General features: G+C 46.4%; 6 protein-coding genes and 1 pseudogene across 12 annotated transcripts; 2 read left to right on the top strand and 5 right to left on the bottom strand.

Moving 5' to 3' along the window:
* Positions 1 to 1,389: 1,389 nt before the first annotated feature.
* On the bottom strand, positions 1,390 to 2,660 carry LOC9642096 (annexin D5). The gene is made up of 6 exons (XM_002971097.1): positions 2,585 to 2,660; positions 2,379 to 2,524; positions 2,106 to 2,324; positions 1,810 to 2,025; positions 1,641 to 1,730; positions 1,390 to 1,590 (listed from the first exon to the last, which is right to left on the bottom strand). Exons 1-6 carry the CDS (start codon positions 2,658 to 2,660, stop codon positions 1,390 to 1,392), a joined length of 948 nt encoding a protein of 315 aa, XP_002971143.1.
* Positions 2,661 to 5,317: 2,657 nt separating this feature from the next.
* On the bottom strand, positions 5,318 to 6,849 carry LOC112346601 (cytochrome P450 71A1-like). Its single transcript, XM_024675921.1, has 2 exons — positions 5,995 to 6,849; positions 5,318 to 5,938 (listed from the first exon to the last, which is right to left on the bottom strand). The coding sequence occupies exons 1-2, from the start codon at positions 6,847 to 6,849 to the stop codon at positions 5,318 to 5,320; spliced, it is 1,476 nt and encodes a 491-aa protein (XP_024531689.1).
* A 2,188-nt stretch (positions 6,850 to 9,037) lies between these two features.
* Positions 9,038 to 12,092, bottom strand: LOC112346600 (annotated as a pseudogene).
* Positions 12,093 to 12,425: 333 nt separating this feature from the next.
* LOC9642570 (aquaporin) lies at positions 12,426 to 13,660 on the bottom strand. Its single transcript, XM_002971096.2, has 3 exons — positions 13,588 to 13,660; positions 13,318 to 13,471; positions 12,426 to 13,253 (listed from the first exon to the last, which is right to left on the bottom strand). Coding segments are annotated over exons 1-3 (984 nt in total). The 5' UTR covers positions 13,590 to 13,660.
* A 387-nt stretch (positions 13,661 to 14,047) lies between these two features.
* LOC9642095 (14 kDa zinc-binding protein) lies at positions 14,048 to 16,557 on the top strand. 6 transcript variants are annotated; one of them, XR_002992514.1, is made up of 7 exons: positions 14,052 to 14,672; positions 14,738 to 14,782; positions 14,868 to 15,600; positions 15,656 to 15,851; positions 15,914 to 16,031; positions 16,116 to 16,306; positions 16,357 to 16,557. XR_002992514.1 is itself a non-coding variant. In XM_002971286.2 (7 exons), exons 3-7 carry the CDS (start codon positions 15,554 to 15,556, stop codon positions 16,181 to 16,183), a joined length of 381 nt encoding a protein of 126 aa, XP_002971332.2. In that variant the 5' UTR covers positions 14,053 to 14,672; positions 14,738 to 14,782; positions 14,868 to 15,553; the 3' UTR covers positions 16,184 to 16,244. The 6 variants fall into 6 exon arrangements, 5 of the variants coding, with proteins under 5 accessions (XP_024531769.1, XP_024531768.1, XP_024531767.1 ...); XM_002971286.2 differs by lacking the exon at positions 16,357 to 16,557 and having other exon boundaries at positions 14,053 to 14,672; positions 15,656 to 15,713; positions 15,762 to 15,851; positions 16,116 to 16,244; XM_024676001.1 differs by lacking the exons at positions 16,116 to 16,306; positions 16,357 to 16,557 and having other exon boundaries at positions 14,048 to 14,672; positions 15,656 to 15,713; positions 15,762 to 15,851; positions 15,914 to 16,111.
* LOC9642568 (thioredoxin 1) lies at positions 15,709 to 17,011 on the bottom strand. 2 transcript variants are annotated; one of them, XM_002971095.2, is made up of 3 exons: positions 16,600 to 17,011; positions 16,266 to 16,477; positions 15,709 to 16,208 (listed from the first exon to the last, which is right to left on the bottom strand). In XM_002971095.2, exons 1-2 carry the CDS (start codon positions 16,921 to 16,923, stop codon positions 16,274 to 16,276), a joined length of 528 nt encoding a protein of 175 aa, XP_002971141.2. In that variant the 5' UTR covers positions 16,924 to 17,011; the 3' UTR covers positions 15,709 to 16,208; positions 16,266 to 16,273. The 2 variants fall into 2 exon arrangements, with proteins under 2 accessions (XP_002971141.2, XP_024531770.1); XM_024676002.1 differs by having other exon boundaries at positions 15,709 to 16,193.
* A 532-nt stretch (positions 17,012 to 17,543) lies between these two features.
* LOC9642567 (uclacyanin-3) lies at positions 17,544 to 18,699 on the top strand. The gene is made up of 3 exons (XM_002971285.2): positions 17,544 to 17,639; positions 17,731 to 17,974; positions 18,062 to 18,699. The coding sequence occupies exons 2-3, from the start codon at positions 17,794 to 17,796 to the stop codon at positions 18,550 to 18,552; spliced, it is 672 nt and encodes a 223-aa protein (XP_002971331.2). The 5' UTR covers positions 17,544 to 17,639; positions 17,731 to 17,793; the 3' UTR covers positions 18,553 to 18,699.
* Positions 18,700 to 18,900: the final 201 nt, after the last annotated feature.

The following is an 18,900-nucleotide window of genomic DNA, read 5'->3' as shown; positions in this document are numbered from 1 at the left end:
AAGCTTGTGTCCCAATTGGTTGATTAAAACTAGAACTTATATTAAGCTTAAGATAAAAAATTTCCTTATGGAAATAAGCAGGGGATTCTGTTGTTGTTATCTCGACATGTTCCCACACTTTCATTTTGGAGATTACCAGGTAGATTCAGAGATCTTTGGAGGGGTAGCAACTCACTCCAAGGAGATTAACTTGTGAGTTTGCATGAGTCTAACTTTGAAGGGAAACTCTCTCGATTTAGAAAGTTTTCACTTGGCAAATGCTTACTTTGGCTAGAGACTTGTTCATTCCGTGAGTAAAGCACAAAGTAAGAAAAACAAAATTTGCCAGTGATTACTGAGAAAACAATGCTAGTTCCTTACACACTGAATGATTACAAAGATCAATGAGCGACTGAAACAAAATCTAAACACTAAAACCCCAAGAGGATGCATAAAATTAGTATCGTGCGCATACTGGCCAACCGTGGCAAGTATTCCCGGACAGGGGGCTGCACCACCGAGTTGGAAGGTGCCTCTGCTTGGCGCTCTCCTTGGGCTTCGAGGCAGGGTAATATTAACTGTGGATGGATAATATAGTAAAAAGTCTCTTTTAAAGCTCTAACAATCCTTCAATACTAAACACAGATATAAAATTTGATCAATCTTTACCCTACTTATTCTTATTGTAAGTATCAAGAAAATCTTGAAATCTGCCCTCACAGAAAAAAGGAATGGAAATTTTTTGTAATATGTTGTTTATGTGGAGTGTCGTTGACCGAGTTTCTGAACCTTTGATGACGTGGCAAATGAGCTTCTTGGTATGGGTGCTAGTGTGAGCGCACAGGGTGTTTTGTTTGCATTCTTGTGCTTCAGAAATCGATTATTCTTTGGTTTCCTTTGTTTTTGTGCATGTGTCCATGAATGGAGAGTTGGTTCTGTTAAACTGCTACACCATAGTAGACTTGCAGTTCTTCTAATTTGGTGCCAGGAAATCGATTTTGCGTTTGGGACTAACATTAATTGCGGATTCGGGAGAAAAAATTATAAGAAGAGATTTTCGTTGCCAACAAACGATGAAGCATTCCCATTGCTTTCAGTGCTCAATTCGCATAAGATAGAAGACATATGAAAACCACAGAGGGCACTCCACCAGATTAAAATCACAAGGTACAAAAACATAACAGGAATGTTGTGCTGTACACAATCTAAAGACTTATATCAGCGTGGCTCACGCCTCTTGACCACCAGCTTCTCGGAAAGAGATTTACAGTGTCTGGTGACCGAGAATCTTGGCTGTGTTCTATCTGAGGAAATTTCTACAAACTTTTTGAGATACTCGTCCTACGTTTTAGTCTTTCTAGAAGAAAAAAATCCCATTCACGCACCATGTATTTACAGGCTATTGAATCGTCAGTGCCCCCCAATGAGGCTGAGCAGGAAGTGTTTGTAGTTTCCAGAAGTGTCAACCGAGATCATTGATTCTAATGGCTTCTTGTACTTTTGGTAGAAATCCGCCTTGATGTACTGCATATCCTGCTCGGCCCTGGTGACGACCACTCTAATCAGCGTCGAGTCGTCGGTTCCCATACCTTTCATCGAGTCATACAAAACCTGGACGTAGAGAATACGCGTAAGTTTCGACAAGAAAAAATGTTACAAACCCTGGCGAAGTATCGTCCAGGCCTTGTTGCGGACTTAACGATTAGCCTGAGAGCATTTTCAAAGTCCCCGGAAGTTTCTCGCTTTATGGCCTACCAGCAAAAGTAAGTTTTCACTTTCCTTCCAACTTTAAGAACTAGACATCTTTATAGACACTGGATAGATGCTTACTTTGTCAATGTCGCGCTTGTATAGGTGTTTGTAGGCTGCGAATGCGGCATGGAGCTGCGCGGCACTCCTCGTCGAGAAAATGCGAATGAAAGTCGACTCGTCGGTGCCAAGCCTTCCTTCTCCAGCTCTATACAACTCTCTGGCGTCGGCGTCAGCTAAATGCATGTCTACGTGAGGCCCCTCCGGCCGCTGTCCACTCGCAAAGGCCAAGAGCAACTGCAATATCAAAGACAAAGAACAAGCTCGTGAAAACTCGTTTGACCGATCGAGGTAAGAGATTTTCGTATTCTTCTCACCTTTCTATAGTCACCACTTGTGTCTGATTGAATGTCTTTGTCCAGGGAGCGATGATACTTGGTTTGATATGCCTGGCGTATGTAGTAGAGCTGCGAAGGAGTTCTCGAGCAGATGATCTCGATCAGCGTCTTATCTTTGGTACCCAGTCCTTTCATCGCATCTCTGATTAACACCGCGTCCCTTTCAGCTGGCTCCAACATCCACAGCAGCACTGCTTGCTGGAAGATAGATTTTAATATTCGCACACGAAGTTCTTGAGAAACTAAACTCACCTCAAGATTCCCGTGGAGCTCTTTCTCCAATCTTCGCAAGAGATCCTCTCCATACATGCTTCTGTAAGCGTTTACCAGCTCTCTCCGCTGCAAATAATTCCTGTGCGCCAGAATTTGTATGACGTGCTTCTCATCGCATCCAAATCCTGGCGGAAAGAAGAAGAGTTACATATGTGATCTCGATGATCGCGAGCGATCGATCCCACCTTTGAAAGCGTGATGCAAGGCCTGGCAATCTTGCTGGACAGGGGGAGGCATCGGCGGCAGTGTGATCGTGGACATGGAAATTTAGTAAAGGAATCCCTTAAAGCGACATCGGAATTTATCCAAGAAAGGTAAAAATCTGCCGCGTACGGAACAGAATATACGACAGGACTCGATGTAACGGGCTAACGTGACGCTGGTGATAACGGTGTCCAGTTTGGTGAAGCCCTAACCGAGTGCTGACGTGGCAAGTGGGCGAGCGAGGGTTCTTGGTTCGAGAGGGAGGATGGAAGGAGAAGAGTGTGGGTGCTGGATGTGAGCACACGGGGTGTTCTGTTGTGTGTTCTAGTGGTTCAGAGGTGGATCTCTCTTGGTCTCTTTGGTTTCTTTGCTAGTGTCCATGAATGGAGGCGGTCCCTGTTTTGGTGGAGATGAGGGGCATCCACATTGCTGAATGCTCTCACGAGCAGTGTGTGGCTATCCATTCTTGGACCAGCTATGGAAGATTGACGATTGCTAAATTGAGCATCATGAGTGGTTGCTAATTTGAGCAATGTAAACAGAGCTTGCTTTGTGTGGCATCGGGGACTTTCAGTGAGAATGCTAAAGGCATTACTGGAAAGTGATGCAGAAAATCGAGGCAAATGGCCTGATTTTTGAGGCATAGCAAGTGAGCCAAACAAGAGAGCTATTTGAACACCCCGTGTGTGCGGGTGAGAGGAAGCTTATTGTGGCTAATGTGGCTAGTTTTGAGCATGCTAGCATTTATTTTTTGGGGGAATGGCAAGTACTAAAGCAAATGCTACTCAGGTGTAAAGAATGAGGGAGAGAAAATCCCAAAGGTGTATTTATTGAGCAAATTGTCAAAAGGCCAGGGTGGGCAGGCTGTAATGGCTTTGAAATCAGTAAGTTATGGTGGCTCAAAATTCTTTCAAGTTTATGTAAAAGATTGCAGAGAGTTGCTTTTGATTCTGGTGGCTAATTATCTTGGCGAGATAAAAATGAGTGTGAATGATGTATTGTAAGTGGATGTTGGCTTGATAACGGTGTCCAGTTTGGTGAAGCCCTAACCGAGTGCTGACGTGGCAAGTGGGCGAGCGAGGGTTCTTGGTTCGAGAGGGAGGATGGAAGGAGAAGAGTGTGGGTGCTGGATGTGAGCACACGGGGTGTTCTGTTGTGTGTTCTAGTGGTTCAGAGGTGGATCTCTCTTGGTCTCTTTGGTTTCTTTGCTAGTGTCCATGAATGGAGGCGGTCCCTGTTTGACCGCTACATCGATATTTATAGTCCAAGATACTGGAACAAAAGAATATCTCTAGAATATACTCAATTTAAACTGTGGTATCCCGTCCAAATTCAGCTAGGTTGCCAAATTCAAGGTCTTCAGAGGCCGAGGCCAAGATCAAGGATCATGTTCATGTTTCCATTTCTAGCGAAACAATGACCTCAAGAACAATCTTGAAGCAGCAGCAGGCTAATGTGCATTGTTCCAATCTGACATCTGGATACCAAATGTCCACCGGTGGGGCATCAAGCACACATATTGTATAACACTGTGGCACTGTAAGGAGTAGAGTGTTTAGCATCTGTATATCTTAATATCTAAAGCATTAAATGATTGTGCCTATTGATTGCCATCAAAGAGAATGAAATTTATGATTATTGATAGTGATAATTGATCACATTTGTTGATTTTTAGGGTTTTATGGCTAGGGTTTAAGCAGCAAAGGGCGAGAGAAAGGCATATTTGAGCAAGGAGGGCGAGAGAAAGGTGCTTTAACTTTGCAATGCACTTCAAGACATTCCTCAAACAAGGTATTCTTCCTTGAGAAGGTTGATTTACATGTGAATTAATGTCTCCTCACCTTTTTTCTTCCATGAGAGGTTTTTTCTTTTTTTTGGTTTTTGTTTTCTCTTGAGGGATAGAAATGTCAATTCTTATGCAAACTAACATCTATTAACATTTTATTTCATTTTTTGTTTAGTTTTTTGCCCATCTTTACTTTGTTGTTTTGATTTGTTGAAAGGGTGGGAAAGATTAGTTAATGCATAAACTAATGTCTCCCCACCTTCATTTTTTCTAGATAAGAGATTTCTTGGTTTTTTTTTTCATGTTTTTAGGGGTGAGATCTCTATATTTTAGAAAATAAGGATTCATGTGTGAACTGACATTTTCAAAGTTTTTTTTAATTTTAATGAATTGGTGAAGCATTTCTTGTGAAAATAAGAAGGTGGAAGATGTCAATTCTTGTAGAAACTAACATCTCCTATATTTTTGTTGTGTTTTTCTTGTTTCTCAAGAGGTAAAGTGAAATGATATAATTCTCCTAGTGATGTAAATTATAAATTTTTCCTTTCCAATTTGCTAATTTACCCATCCCGGAGTTAAATTGTTAGTCCCTTGCTTGCATGTCAATTTAGGTAGATGATCTCCAATCCTTTCCTGGCTGCATGATTTGGAGCAATTTTGCTGAAAAAACCTGCATTTTAGTGCAGGGAGTGTTTTTGAAGACACTCCCCAAAACTCACCTTTGTGGCATTAAGATGCCTGGTGTGGAAAAGTGCTGTAACACGATGTTCCACGAGATGCCATCTGCTGGAAGATCTCATGCCCTGAGCGCCACCAAAAGTAGTGCTGCGCCTAAACGAGATGAATGTGTGGACCCAAGAATACTGGTATCAGAAAACAGAAATTTTCATTTTCGAATAATGGTAAGGAGCAATTAAGGTCCCTGAGCTTAGAGAGCAATTATGCAGGGCTCCTCGATTCTTGGAGAGGCAACTAGCAGGAGCTCTGAAGCCAAGTGTGAAGTCACTGTTCCCTTGTCCTCTTCCAGACAGATTTTTCCATCGGGATTCCAGTTGAAGACTTGTAACAGTGAAGCCAGAAGAAAGCCCATTGAACGCAGAGCTAGAGGGTAGCCTGGGCACCTCCTTCGGCCTGCTGAGAAAGGAATGACGTTGAAGTTCTGACCAATTATGCCGGCTTGGTTCTCCAAGAAACGCTCCGGTCTAAACACCTCAGGCTCGCTCCAGTATGTCTGGTCACGGCCTATTGCCCAGATGTTGATGAGCATTGTGCATCCTGCTGGGATTCTATAACCATTTACCGTCGTCTCTTTCCGGCTGAAATGAGGAAGGGCCAACGGTAACGGAGGATGCAGACGAAGAGTCTCTTTGACAATGGCTTCAATGTAAGGCAAGCTCATAAGATCGCTCTCTTCAACAAGCCGGCCTTTTCCAATCACTTTGTCAAGTTCATCCTGGGCTTTCTTCACGACTTGAGGATTGTTGGCCATTTCAGCCATCATCCATTCGAGTGCTGAGATGGTCGTCTCCAGCGCTGCAGCAATCATATCCTACTAAACAAGAACAAGTTCAGGACTTCCCGGTTCTAATGCGACAAGCTACTTACCGCTAGTAATGCCACAATGGAGATGTCTTCCAGAGCATCTTCCTTCTCTAGTGAGATGAGGACGTCCGTGAAGTCCTTGGGAACGAACTTGTCTGAGCCGACTTGAGCTTTGTTCAGCTTGTGTTCCTCGATTATGTCGTCAATTATAGCTTTCAGTGGTGGGAGGAACTTGTTTTGCATTTTCGCATTCATCCCATGCAGATCGAACCGATCCAGTGCGGGAATGAGCTGCCCCACATTCAAGTTCAGAGCCTGAGACGACATCTGATCAAGGATTCCCACGGCTGCTTCCAAGCCTTTCTTGCCAAAGAGTGTCAGACTGATACTACCAGAAACATAATTCCCCATGATCTTTCTCACCCTGACAGGCTTCCCTTGTTTGTGGCACTGAAGAATTGACTGGATTGCAATCTGAAGCTCGGACCTCCTATAATCCGTGCTTGAATTGACCATTTTGTTGCTGAACAGATGCATCACGCTTATCTTCCTCATCCTCTTCCACAAATTCCCGTAAGGTCCAAATACCATGTCCTTCCAGTCGAAGCTGAAGAGCCTGAAGTACTCAGACCTCCCCCGATCAGCAAACTCCACATCGTGGACCTTGAACACCACCTCTGCTGTTCTTGCATCGTTGACCACCAAGAAGGGCACCGTCCCAATTTTCAGGTAAATGAGAGGCCCATATCTCTTGCTCAACTCCGAGAAGTGCCTGTGGAGTGGCTGCCGAAGACTGAAGAGCGATCCCACAATGGGAAAAGAAGGCGGACCTGGAGGAACAGATTTAGAGCACAAGAAGCGGTAGCAGAACAATCCAAGTGCAAGAAACCCAAGAGTTGAGAGCAAAAAATGATCCATCTCCTTCATACCATGAAGCACAAGACGTCTATCGATTATATACCAAATAGCAACTCAGATTCCTCTCGCTAAGGACGCTTAAAGTCAGGCGCTTGAAGGAATATGGGTGTAGCAGCAGGATCATTCGCACCTATTCATTTGTGTCGTCTTCACTTAACGGGTTTTTTTTATCAAGCCGGTAGCTTCTTCCATTATAAAAACTTTTATGGACATCGCAATCTTATATCATGCCGGTAGATAAAATACATCATTAAGAGGTCCTCCATTGGACTGACGTTCCCTAGCATCACAAAGCATTGCCAGCATTTATCGCAAGAGTTACTACTACTCAAATGGATCCATGGGAGAGTAAAGGTGGTGGTTAGCATTATCCAAAGTTTTTATTACAAAAAATGACTTATATGCTTGTTTCTCCAGGAAAATCTTGGTTACTAGCAAGGATTGGTTGGTACCCATGCTGTTTTTTGTTCTTCCCCATATGGGCGCTGCAAGACACATCTATTATCATATGGAAACTACATGTTTTTGCGGTCATTGGGTGCCTAGCTGGAGCCCTGAGACAACAAATTGCCATCCCATGCTTTCTTTTAAAAACTTTTTCTTTGTGGACAACCTGGTTACCATGCCATTTTGGTATTTTAGTGAATGCAAAAGGGTATGCAAGTTCAAGCACTCAAGACATATATGCAGGAAGTTGGCTGTTACTAACACGACATGGATATGGAGCACCCATTTCCTTGTTTCATGAATTGCTCTACTTACATAGTCATGCTGCTGGAGGCCTCAAGTCTGCTTTTGATTCCTACAGGCTAGTTCCTTTATCTTTGCAGAGCTAACTCCCAAAAGGACTTTTCATGTTGATGGAATTGGAAGGCATGAAGTCAAGGTGCAGCATAGAGCAACATCGATTTTGCATGGAAACACGTAGATGCTGGCAATCTGTTACTTTTGCATCTTGTTGACAGCTTAAATAGAATGTTTGCTGTATTTAAGTTTATTGCTTAAAGTAATTTGATATTCTGGGATATTCTATTGTCTTATTAATTTTGATTAATCTTGTATTTATAATCTATAAACTTTTCTAAACACTTATTCTACCATTTAATTATTTGATATATAAATTTGGAAATGCATATTTTTGGCTTAAAATGAATTGTATAGCATATACTCTAACATTATAACGTATGAAAGAGTAGAGTTAGAAATAAACACTCACAACATGGTTACTAAAAGGAAGCTATATAGTTACTTAATGAAATACTATATGATTATTTTTATGGAGTATAATACAAAATCATTAGTCAAATAAAAATTAGAACTCTCACCAAACTTTAGATTATTGAAGAAAAATATAATTTATCTTTATGTTTACAAATGTGTGATGAATACTAATTTGACTTCATATGAACTTCTCTGCTTGCACAAATTTCATAATTGTCATTTGATACAATGCACAACGAATTTTTCTATATCAATAATAAAAATAGCAAAAATAACTGCAGTATGCAGCTAGACATAACAGCCATCTAATTATTATTAAAGCAAACCAATAGTGCAATAAATTATTTTAAATTAAAGACTTTGATGCAATATTATAAACTTATACATAGAGAACGAGTCTAAGATACCCAAAACTTTCAATAGAATTTGGGAGCTGATAGGGTACAAACTTGTTCCATAGGATCCTATACAAACATCACACATGAGCTCACCAACTAGTGGAGCCTTTGTGGAGCGTATGGCTGGAGCATCGAGTTCATTGAGTTCACAGAGTTCATGAGCAAGTTGCACCTGGTGGGTGGGGGCTGGAGTGTACTTAGCCTAGTGTTCTCTAAGTAATCAGTTGTATGGTGTGAAAAGAAAAACATTAAAGCACATAATTGTTGGGTGTTCAAATGTTGTGAAGACCTGCTAACTGAACTTTAGCGATGAAGTGGTGCCCTCAAGAGGGAACTTTATATGATCAAGAGGAAATTCCCAAAAGTGAGAGAAAATTCCATTACCAGGATTTGAACCCGGGTCGCCTGGGTGAAAGCCAGGTATCCTGACCGGACTAGACGACAATGGATTACAAAATCTTGCTTAAATGACAAACGCATTGAAATTTGCAGGAGAAGCGCCAAAACCTTGCATTTCAAATTTTGGGATTAGGGTTTATGGAAAATCAGGTGAGCGCCACGCGATCGCGGTCTCTGAATCTGCAAATGTTCGAAAGGTAACAGTGACAAACCAGGTACAATCTCGACTAGTGATGGTCTTTGTCGACTTCTTCTAGAGCTAAGCTGATAAGTTCTTCCATCGCTTGAGCATGCAGTGTTAATCCCATCGCTCCTGAGAAAGTGATGAAGTTGTCCACGTCTGAGATGGTATCAAGCATCCTTTGCAGCTGTTCTTTCATTCCCTGGGCTCTGAACGCGCGGATAAAGTAGCCATCTCTCTTCATCAGCGCCAGAGCAAGCTCCACAGTGTGCCGTCGAGTTCTAGGCAGCTCCAGGGACGCTTCATGAAAGGTTAAGTTCATGACTTTAGAGACTAGTTCTTTTCTGCCGTTCGAAAGAATTTCTGTGCTAACGGGCACTGTTGATGCAGCCAGACCAAGGAAAGCTTCCAGCTGCTTTCCATGAGCTTGTGTGATTTCTTGGAGGAGCCAAGAAGTTTCAATGGCGATTTCTAGTTGCTCGTCGTGACAGAGGTATGGCCAGATACTTCTCAATATGTTCCCTGCACAGGCACTTACATCTTGGTTGCCAGCTTTGAGAATGGCGATGAAGCTTTCGAGATCTTATAACTCGGGAGGAGTTTTTGGAGCTCTTCAGGACTAAAAGGTACTGTAGTCCTAACTTTTTCCAACTGCTCTCTACTAACGCACACAGAAAACTCCAGGAAAACTCAACGTCATCTTTCATTCCAACTACTGAACTGGATACATCGGGATGTTTGCCACTAAATCAGCGGCCTCAGGTGCCAAGAGCTCCTCTAGGACTTCACGCATCAGACGATACCAAACTTGGCCGCAAGTGGGGCAATGCGTGAGAATCTGTTGATCAGGCTGGACATGCATGCGCTCCACCGCTCTTCTCACCCTGTGCTTCCTCGTGATCCGATCTGCTGTGGGGTTGCGACGCACAGGACCAGACTGCTGACCGTCTCGCACCATCTCCAAAACGCTGTCAAAACTTCCTCCAAGCAACCGTTTTTTCCCCGGCAAGAATCCGGCCTTAACTCCCTCCTGCAGAATATTCCCTTCATATCCAGGATATCCCTGGCATCCCTCCTAATCTAGCCCTAACTTTATTCTTGGGGTTATCCCACATCCGGAATATTCCGATAACACCAATCTTCTGGAACACACCTCGTAGTACCTGCAAACTTCTCGCATCTCCGGCTCATAACTCGGAAATTTCCTGCTGCAACTCTTCGCTCACATCTTCTGGAACAAGTTAGTGGGATGACAGGTACACAGCCTCTCCAGCCTTTAAGCGCACTGTGAATTCGATGCCTTCTTGATCGTGTTCGTCTTTAAGAAATAGAGCTAGAAGGCTGTGAACTAGCCCGCCAGTTCCTGCTATGTTCTCCTTGATGCCATCATCTAATGCCAGGCTTGTGATGATGTCCACAGCTAGACCCCGGAGAACTGGATGAGCTCCACAGTGCTGAAGAACATCTCGCAAGTTCGGTAACGTAAAAACAATTTTTGTGATGTCACGTTTGAGCGCCCTCCCGTGTTCTCCTTTTGTCGACACTAGCCTTTGAAGCAGCTGGAGTGTCTTTTTGAGAATTTTCTTCTTTCTGGCCCAGTGCTTTTTCTCTGCCTTTGATCTCTATGTTTGCTACGAGAATGGAGAGTAGACCCCGAGTATTTCCTATCTGAACGCAGTTCTTGTCGTCCTTTGCCAGAGTCTTGAGCATTCTCAACCCATGCAACGTGAGTTCGCTATTGTCAAACTCCAGTTCTTCATCGCTATCTCCCTCATCCAGAAGCAAAGTTAGAATACCTTCCAGTGCTCCAGCAATTGCCATCACCCGAAAGCTGTTGCTCTTGTGGATTACAAGTTGGCATAGAATTTTCGACGCAGATCTTCTGATTTCTTTTTCCTGCCTGTTCCTCCAGGTGATCATTTCCAGAAGGCGCTCGGTGACTCCAGGTGTTGTGCCAACCGTCCGTAAGGTGTCCTCCAAGAACTGCTCCTGCGTAATCAACGTCGAGAGCATGAGAACGCCACCGAGCTGCTCGTTTCCGCTGTTGGACTGGATTTTCCCAATGCTGTAAGTTACCAGATCCAAGTTTAGTCCGACAAAAATGCTTTCTTTCAGGCATTTCGAGTAGACGTCGTAAAAGAACTGGCGAATGAAGTCCAAGAGGTCCTCGCCAAGCTGTGACTTTCTGGCTACTTTCACCAAAAGCTCCTTCATTCTGAGGTTGTACTCCAAGTAAGCTCGCTCCGCCAGGAAAATGGAGGCCTCGACGAGTGACAAGGAGTAGAAGATGTTGAGGCCGGAGCCGAGATTTGTTCGCACCTGGTTGCTGCTGCTGCTGCTGCTTCTGCTGATGACATAATCTTGCTGGATGAGGCGTGCCAGAGAGAAACCGATCGTGACAACGGCCGAGGCCAGCTGAAGGACATGGAGGATGAAACTTATGCGACGAGCTGAGAAGTAACGGTGGGAGTAAGGGACGAGAGGAACAGTGTTCCAGGACCAGGTCCTCTTGACATGAAAGCCATCGAAGTTCACTGGAGCAGGTACTCGGAGACGATACGCGTCAGAAGCAAAACTTTCATCACCTCGATCGGAGCTTTGCTTCTGCTCGCCGGGGATCACATGTATGTTGCTGAGAGCCGACCGGATCGCTAGCAGTGTGTTCGAGCTTGCCGACTTGAGCTTGGAGTGGACAGAGCCTCCCGCTGCGTGCTGCCATTCCAGCTCGTGACTTCGGCTGAAAACTCGAGTTCCTTCAGTGAGCAGCAGCGCGGAGACGACCCAGAAATCAAAAGGCTTGATATTGGTGACGAATCCACCGAGAAGAACCACCGTCGCCCACACAAAAGCTAACACTCCGAGACCTGTTGCTGCCTTTTCGAGAATCGCCAGCCTCAGTGCGACTATAGTCAGCTCTTGCTCCGGTGCCAGGATCATTGTTCTCGATGATCGTGATCCTGTTTGAGATATCTCCACCTCAGGAGGAGAAGCCATCATGGAAGATGCAAGCTACAGCCAAACTCTTCAAGCTCTAACCGGGAATATAGAGGCTTTTGCTTGGCAGGGAATGAAGTTTTGGAGTGAGAGTGCTGGTGAAGGATCGTTGTTTCACAGTCGCTTCCAACTGAAGCAAGCCAGCCAATGACGACGTGCTGAGACGTGCTACACTCGACGCAAGTAAGCGAGCTGGATTGATCAAAAAGGAAGCCGGACGTGGTTTATGCCAGGACGCTTGGGATGAACTATGAACTACGTAAGATCCTTGAAGCAGTCATCGCACGAGACAGACAACTTGGTGAGTATTTTGTTTTCTCTTTCTTCTTTTGTTTGTCGTGCTCAACACAAGTAGCAACAGCTGACACTTACATTGCGTGATGCTAAGGAGTCAAATTCTCGCTCGAAATCCTCGTTTCACTCGGCACTTGAGGGTGGTGGCTGCCGAAAGCTTTCTTGAGGCTGCTTATAAAGTCCTTTCGGCCGCGATAGATGTCAACGTGGTGAGGAGGAACCAGGCAGTAGACCACGGCAACCAGCACAGTAGCAAAGTAAGGAGCAACCCACCATAGCCAGTGTCCTCGCCAGAGCTCCTCATTGTGGCTTCCCATGACAACGGCCGGGCCGATACACCTCGCCGGATTCATCCCCGCTCCGGAGTACCCCAAGGCAAGGCCTCCGGACACGAAGACCAGCACACCAACAGCGGCAGCGATGAAAGTTGGCGCCAGGATGGCTCCAAAGACCGGAGCTCGGAACGGGTCCAGTGCCAAAGTCGCGACGATGAACATGAGGAAGAAGGTGAAGAAGGTCTCGGCGACGAAGGCCGAGCCGACTGGAAATCCCGCTCCGGCCGAGTTTCGGATGGTGCAGCCTCCCAGCGCGAACTTGTGCGCTACTTCGTGCGGGAGGACGAGCTTCATGCACAGGGAGCCGAAGATGGAGCCGATGCATTGAGCTCCCGTGTACATGACGACTCGGGAAGGGGAGACGTAGCCGAGCACCATGGCCATGAAGGTGATACAGGGATTGAGGTGGCCGCCGGAGGAGGGAGCCACCGAGAGTATGAGGAAGGAGATGACGAGGAAGTGGAGGACCGAGATGGAAGTCATGGGCGAGGCGCTTTGCTGCGAGCAGCTGACGATGATGAGGATGCTGGCGAAGACGAAGGCTCCGGTTGCCAAGCACTCGACGAGACAGGATCGCCACACCTGGAGCAAGCACGAACTTGTGTGACGGGATTTCGAGAGAGAGAGAGAGGTGGAGTGGTTTTACCTCGGCGCTGGTGAAGTCTTGGAGCTGGAGGAACTTGGAGAGGATCTGGAGGGCTGAAGCTTGTCTGGAATGGTAGTGGGGGTGCTGGCTCTCCGGAGGCTCAATCCCGTCATACACGTCCATCACTCGCTCGCCGCCGCCATAGCTCAGAGGCCTGATCCGGGAGTTTCCAACGTCTAAAGTCAGCGAAGGCGTCTTTCGAAACAAGTCGAGGAAAGATTTATATGAACAAGCAAAGCAAAGCAAAGCAAGCAAGCAAGCGGTACGCACATTTTCTTTAACTTCCTTCTCTTTTCCTTTCTCTGTTCTTGATGATCCGTCCTCCAGGGAGATTTGCCGGAGAGCCAAGCGATGGCGCGCTTAAGAAGAGCTCATCGTTGCTCGCGAGGGAGACAGAGACAACGAATGAGAAGCGCGAGCGAGAGCGAAGAAAGGTATGGAGCTCTTTAATACATTCTTGGTCGGAGAAGCTTTTCTTGTTCCAGAGTGCCAGGGATTCCAACATTTTTGAGCCAAGGGTGGAAATTTTCCAGGCCGGGGTTTGGTGTGCTGTGGTACAGGGTCACGCAAAGCACACGCGGAGGCCACAAATTCATGATCTCTTAACAAACGCGAAAAAAGCGCCAAGCCATATTTAAATTTAAATATGGAGAATATGCTGCTGATGCCCTAAAAGGATATTCTGAGAATATAGACGTCTGGATTCGAACCCCCAACGGCAAGGGCGCGTTACAAGGTTTTGAATGCGCGGCTATGGCGACGATGAGGATGGCGCTCGATGGCGCCGGCGCTGCTAGGGCCAGCGCTGCTCGATTGTCGCGGCGCCTAGCTCCAGCGGAGGTGAGCGCGTCTGGTCTAGGTTCTTTCCGCGGAGCGAACATCTCCGGCGGCAGCGCGAGGTCGGGGATGAGATTTCCGCGAGCAGGGAAGGTTTTGGAGGATTTGAGCCTCTGCCAGGTCCTGGCGGAGAAATCCGCCAGCGGCGGCAGCAGCGGGGATGACAAGGTCGAAAAGGAGGGATTTTGGAGCAGGATAAGCAGGGCTTGGAAGATCTTGTTCCCTCCAAGGCAAGCCATGTCCAATGCGCAGCTCGCCAAGCGGAGGCTCAAGATGATCCTCATCTCCGACCGCTGCTCCGTCACCGACGAGGCCAAGCGCAAGATCCTTGACAACATTGTGGGCGCTCTGGCCGACTTTGTGGAGATCGAGTCCGAGGACAAGGTCGAGCTCAACGTTTCCAGCAATTCCGAGCTTGGAACGCTCTACTATGTCACCGTACCCGTGCGAAGAGTGAGGCCAGAGTTTCAGGACTACAGCAAGGACATGGAAAGCTCATGGTGCTTGGAATCCTGTGGGTAAGTTTTGACTTTTCTTTTTCTCCCTGGACTTTTTTCACTCGGTATAGTCTGTTTCAATCCAGCTCTCCGGAGTAACGCAACGCTTCAAGGAAATGACCACTGGCCAGGTTCGTTTTTACTACAGTAAAGTTCCTCAAGAACACCTCCGCGCGCTGGATCTAAAAACGTTTTGTCTTCTCGGATGTGGTTTAGGTCCATCCCGCATCGCGTGATTCACAGAACAGTTCATTCTTCGTCGATTCGCTCGACATTGCTATTCGGTAATCTTTTCCTTTTTTCTTTTAGAAAAATAGAAAAAGTTCTTCCATATGGCGAGCAAGTTGCTCGTCCAAGCTTTGCTAATCATTCTAAGTTCCTCGATTGCCACCGCCAGCAGCAGCAGCAGCAGCAGCAGCAGCTCCACCAAAACAGATTCGAAGAGAAGATCAAGCAACCAGCTGCAGCGATCGCAGCTCCAAAACAGATCAGACAACTCGGAAGAATTCTCCAGCGCTCTTGGCTACCTCAAACAGGTCGGACGAACGATGGGCTGCTCGAGTAAGCCGATGATCTGCCTGGACAAGCGATTCAAGCCGGCGGGGCCGATTTGCTGCGGCTGGATTTGCGTGGACGTTACCAGGGACGTGAATCACTGCGGCCATTGCTTCCACCGCTGCAAGTACTCGCGCTCCTGCTGCCAAGGGAGGTGTAAGAACTTGGACCGGGACGTCCACAACTGTGGCTTTTGCGGGAGGCGCTGCCCAAAGCGCACCAAATGTGTCTTTGGTATGTGTGGCTATGGAGGCTAGTACTCTGTTCCATTTTGACCTAACCCTAGAGTATCGCTTTGACCTAAAAGACAAGTTTGCCCTAAAAAGTTTTTTCTAGGATTCTTGGCGATGGAGGAGCGATCGGCCAAATCGGCGGACGATGGCGGGCCAACAATGTAAGCGATGGATCAAATTTTTGTTGGCCATGGAAAATTTAAGCCTTTGCCGCAGATTTGACAAGATTTTGAGCAAGGAGATCAATGCCACAATCGTGTACGAAGATGACAAGGTAAAATACTTAATTCTTTGTGAGGTTACGCCTTTCCATGCTTCACAGGCACTGGCGTTTCGAGACATCGAGCCGCAAGCACCGGTTCATGTCATCCTGATACCCAAGCAGCGTGATGGACTCACTCGTCTTGCGAATGTGAGAAAATCTCCATCTCTTCTTAGGAAAAAAGAATTGGATTTTTTTTCTTCTTTTTCTAGGCCGAGAAGCGGCACCGAGACATTCTTGGGCACCTTCTCTACGTTGCCAAGAAGATCGGCGAGCAAGAGAAGCTCCAGGAAGGATATCGCGTTGTGATCAACGATGGCCCCAAAGGATGTAAGTGGAGATCTTCTCAAAGAGTTCGCTCGAGTTCTTTTGATCCAATTCTTTGTTTTCTCCTGCTGGATTGAAACGTACCAGGCCAATCGACGTACCATCTACACTTGCACATCATGGGAGGCAGGCAGATGAAATGGCCTCCGGGATAGAGCGTTTAGCCTGTGAGTTGGAACTCTAGAAAAATAAATGTCGAGAAGAATTCAAAGCTAACGAGCGAGAGAAAGCGAGTACCTTGAATCTCATGCCGCCACTGACTGGAGAAAATCGTCCAGGTAACTTTTGATCTTGGCTTTGGTGATCGCTCCTTCTCTTCGACTTTCAGAGACTATTCCACCGTTTTTAAACATGACCAAAGTTGGGAGGCCGTAAAGCTTGTATTTTTCTACCAGGCCGGGGCTCTTGTCGGTGTCAACTTTGTAGACTTCGAGCTTTCCAGCATACTCCTGAGAAGAAAAACCACAAAGTTTTCCAGTTACTTCCACTGTAATCGAGAGGAAAAAACGCAATTTTCTTTAAAAAAAAATCACTCTTTGCTCATTCGATCGAGAGAAGGAAGTGTTCTCACCTCGGATGCCCAATCCACCACGGGAGCCACGAGCTTGCAAGGTCCACACCACTCGGCCCAGAAATCCACCAGCACTGGAAGCTCCGATTTCAAAACCGCAGCCTCGAATTCGTCCTCGGTGAGATTCTTGGCCTTGCAAGAAATGCCGCAATCCTGCTTCCTCAGCCCCTGTGAGCCGCCGATTGAGGCGATTGCGCCGCGCCGGAGAGGAGAACCTAGCCGCCTCGAGAAACTCACGGAAATCCTGTGCTGCGGCGCCGGCGCCGGCTTGATCCTCGCGACTACGATCGGCGCTGATCCGCAAGCCGCGATCGAGGACGCCATTGCCAGTGTGGTGGCTGGATCACGCTAACCTAGCCCGCATTCCTGCGTAGAAGCGCTAGAACCCTATCTTTACTATTCGAATGGCCAGTAGTGGAAAGCATTTCCATTGGTCAAAATTTAGGGCTTTATGATTGAGACGATGGTGATGGCGGCGTCGATCCGCGTCGCCGATCCGCGTCGTTACCACGATCGACGAGATTGTAAGTCAAGCAATAGAGATTTCTTGAGAGTAAAGACTAGCTAGAGCTGGATCTAGCAAGTCTTTGCTCTCAAAAACAAATAAAAGACCTTTCAATCGCTCTCGCTGGAGAGAGGTCTTTTCTTTTGCCTCACTGTTAGAAGATTAAAGCCAGAGAGAAAGAACAGAGTGAGAGAATGGTTTTTAGAAAGATTAAAGCAAGAAGAGAGGAAGAACATGGTTTAGAGCTTCTAGAAAGAAGGGATTTGTCCAAAGAGAGAAAGAGAGAGAGAGATTAGAGCTAAATGGAATGGAGGTGAAAGAAAAGTCTTGGCTAGAGATTAAGACGTGAGCTCACTTTGCTCTTGGTTTTTTTTTCCAGTCGTGCACACAACTTGGTTGGCAGAAGCTCTGGAAGAAGAAAGAAAAGAAAAGGAGGTCTCTTCTCTCGAGCGATGGGTGCCTGCCAGTCCGTGCCAGGAAGGAGTGAACTCTGGGTCACGATCATACTCGCACAACTCTGGAGCTACGCGTACAGGTGAAAACCAGTTCCTTTCTTTTTTCTCATCTCTCTCTCCTTGCAGCTGACTCCATATAAATAACTCCACTCATTCTCATTCTCTTTGTAGGAACGCTCTTTTTGCAAAGAGCGATTGCAATTCGAACGAGAGAGAAGATTTAGATTTGCAGAGATGGAAAGAGCTCAGGGAAGAAGCGGTGCAGCATTGCCAGTAGCTCTCGGGATTTTGCTGCTGCTGGTGGACTCCGCCTGTGCCGCGACTTACATCGTCGGTGATAGCCAGGGATGGGACTTGAATGTCAACTACGCAGCTTGGGCTGGCAAGAAGAAATTCCAAGCTGGAGACGTTCTAAGTAAGCTTCTCTCCTCCTTTTTCTCGTTTCAAGCTAGCACAGACTTGGAGATCTCTCAAACTCTCATCTTTGTTTTTCTTCTACCAGTTTTCACGTACACTCAGATGCACAGCGTGGTGGAAGTGAGCCAGGCCGATTTTGCGACGTGCACGATCACTCCCATCAGCACTTACATGTCTGGCAACGATAGTGTGACGCTCAGCTCCACCAAGTCGAAGCAGTTCTTCATCTGTGGAACCGGAGGCCACTGCGGCAGTGGAATGGCGTTGCAAGTCGATATCTCTCCTCCTGCTGCTACTGTCCCGGCTCCAGCTCTAGCTCCAAGAGCAAAACCTCCGGCCCCCGCCGCTGCCAAATCGCCCAAGAGTTCTTCTCCAGCTCCTAAAGGTGAGAACCCCGTGTCCACTCCATCTTCGACGCCTTCGTCTCCTTCGCCATCGTCCACTTCTCCAGCAGACTCCACGGATGAAACGCCTCCTCCGGCATCTCCTCGAGGGAATTCGGCCGTCACGGCTGTAGCCGCTGCGGCTGGAGCTTGCTGGATCTCAGTCGCCATTGCCGCGCTCGCTCTCTTCTAAAGGGAGGATTTTTACGGATCATTGTGTTGGTTTTTGGCCATGTTTTTGTCTTAGATCGCGAGATCTGGAGGTCCTCCATGGGAATTTGAAGACCCAATTCAGAGAAAAAAGAAGAGAAACTAAAAAAAACCTACTTTTTACTTCTAAGCCAAAGGTTTGCTAAGACCTAAGAACGTAAGTCACGAGACCAAATGGGCTGCCACAAAGGTATGTTTTTTAGAGTCACTTAGACCAGAAAGCAAGCATTGGTTGATAGGTAGGTCGTGTAAGTTCACAAATCTGTCACCTCTTCCAAGAAAACCAATCAATCCAAACAAAAGTTTGGACAAAAAGAAAAGCTTGGAAAAA

Source organism: Selaginella moellendorffii, unplaced genomic scaffold (assembly GCF_000143415.4).
Source record: "Selaginella moellendorffii unplaced genomic scaffold, v1.0 SELMOscaffold_16, whole genome shotgun sequence".
Taxonomy (NCBI): Eukaryota; Viridiplantae; Streptophyta; class Lycopodiopsida; order Selaginellales; family Selaginellaceae; genus Selaginella; species Selaginella moellendorffii.
Note: the sequence above shows the minus strand (reverse complement) of the source record. Positions and strands in the feature narration are given on the sequence as shown.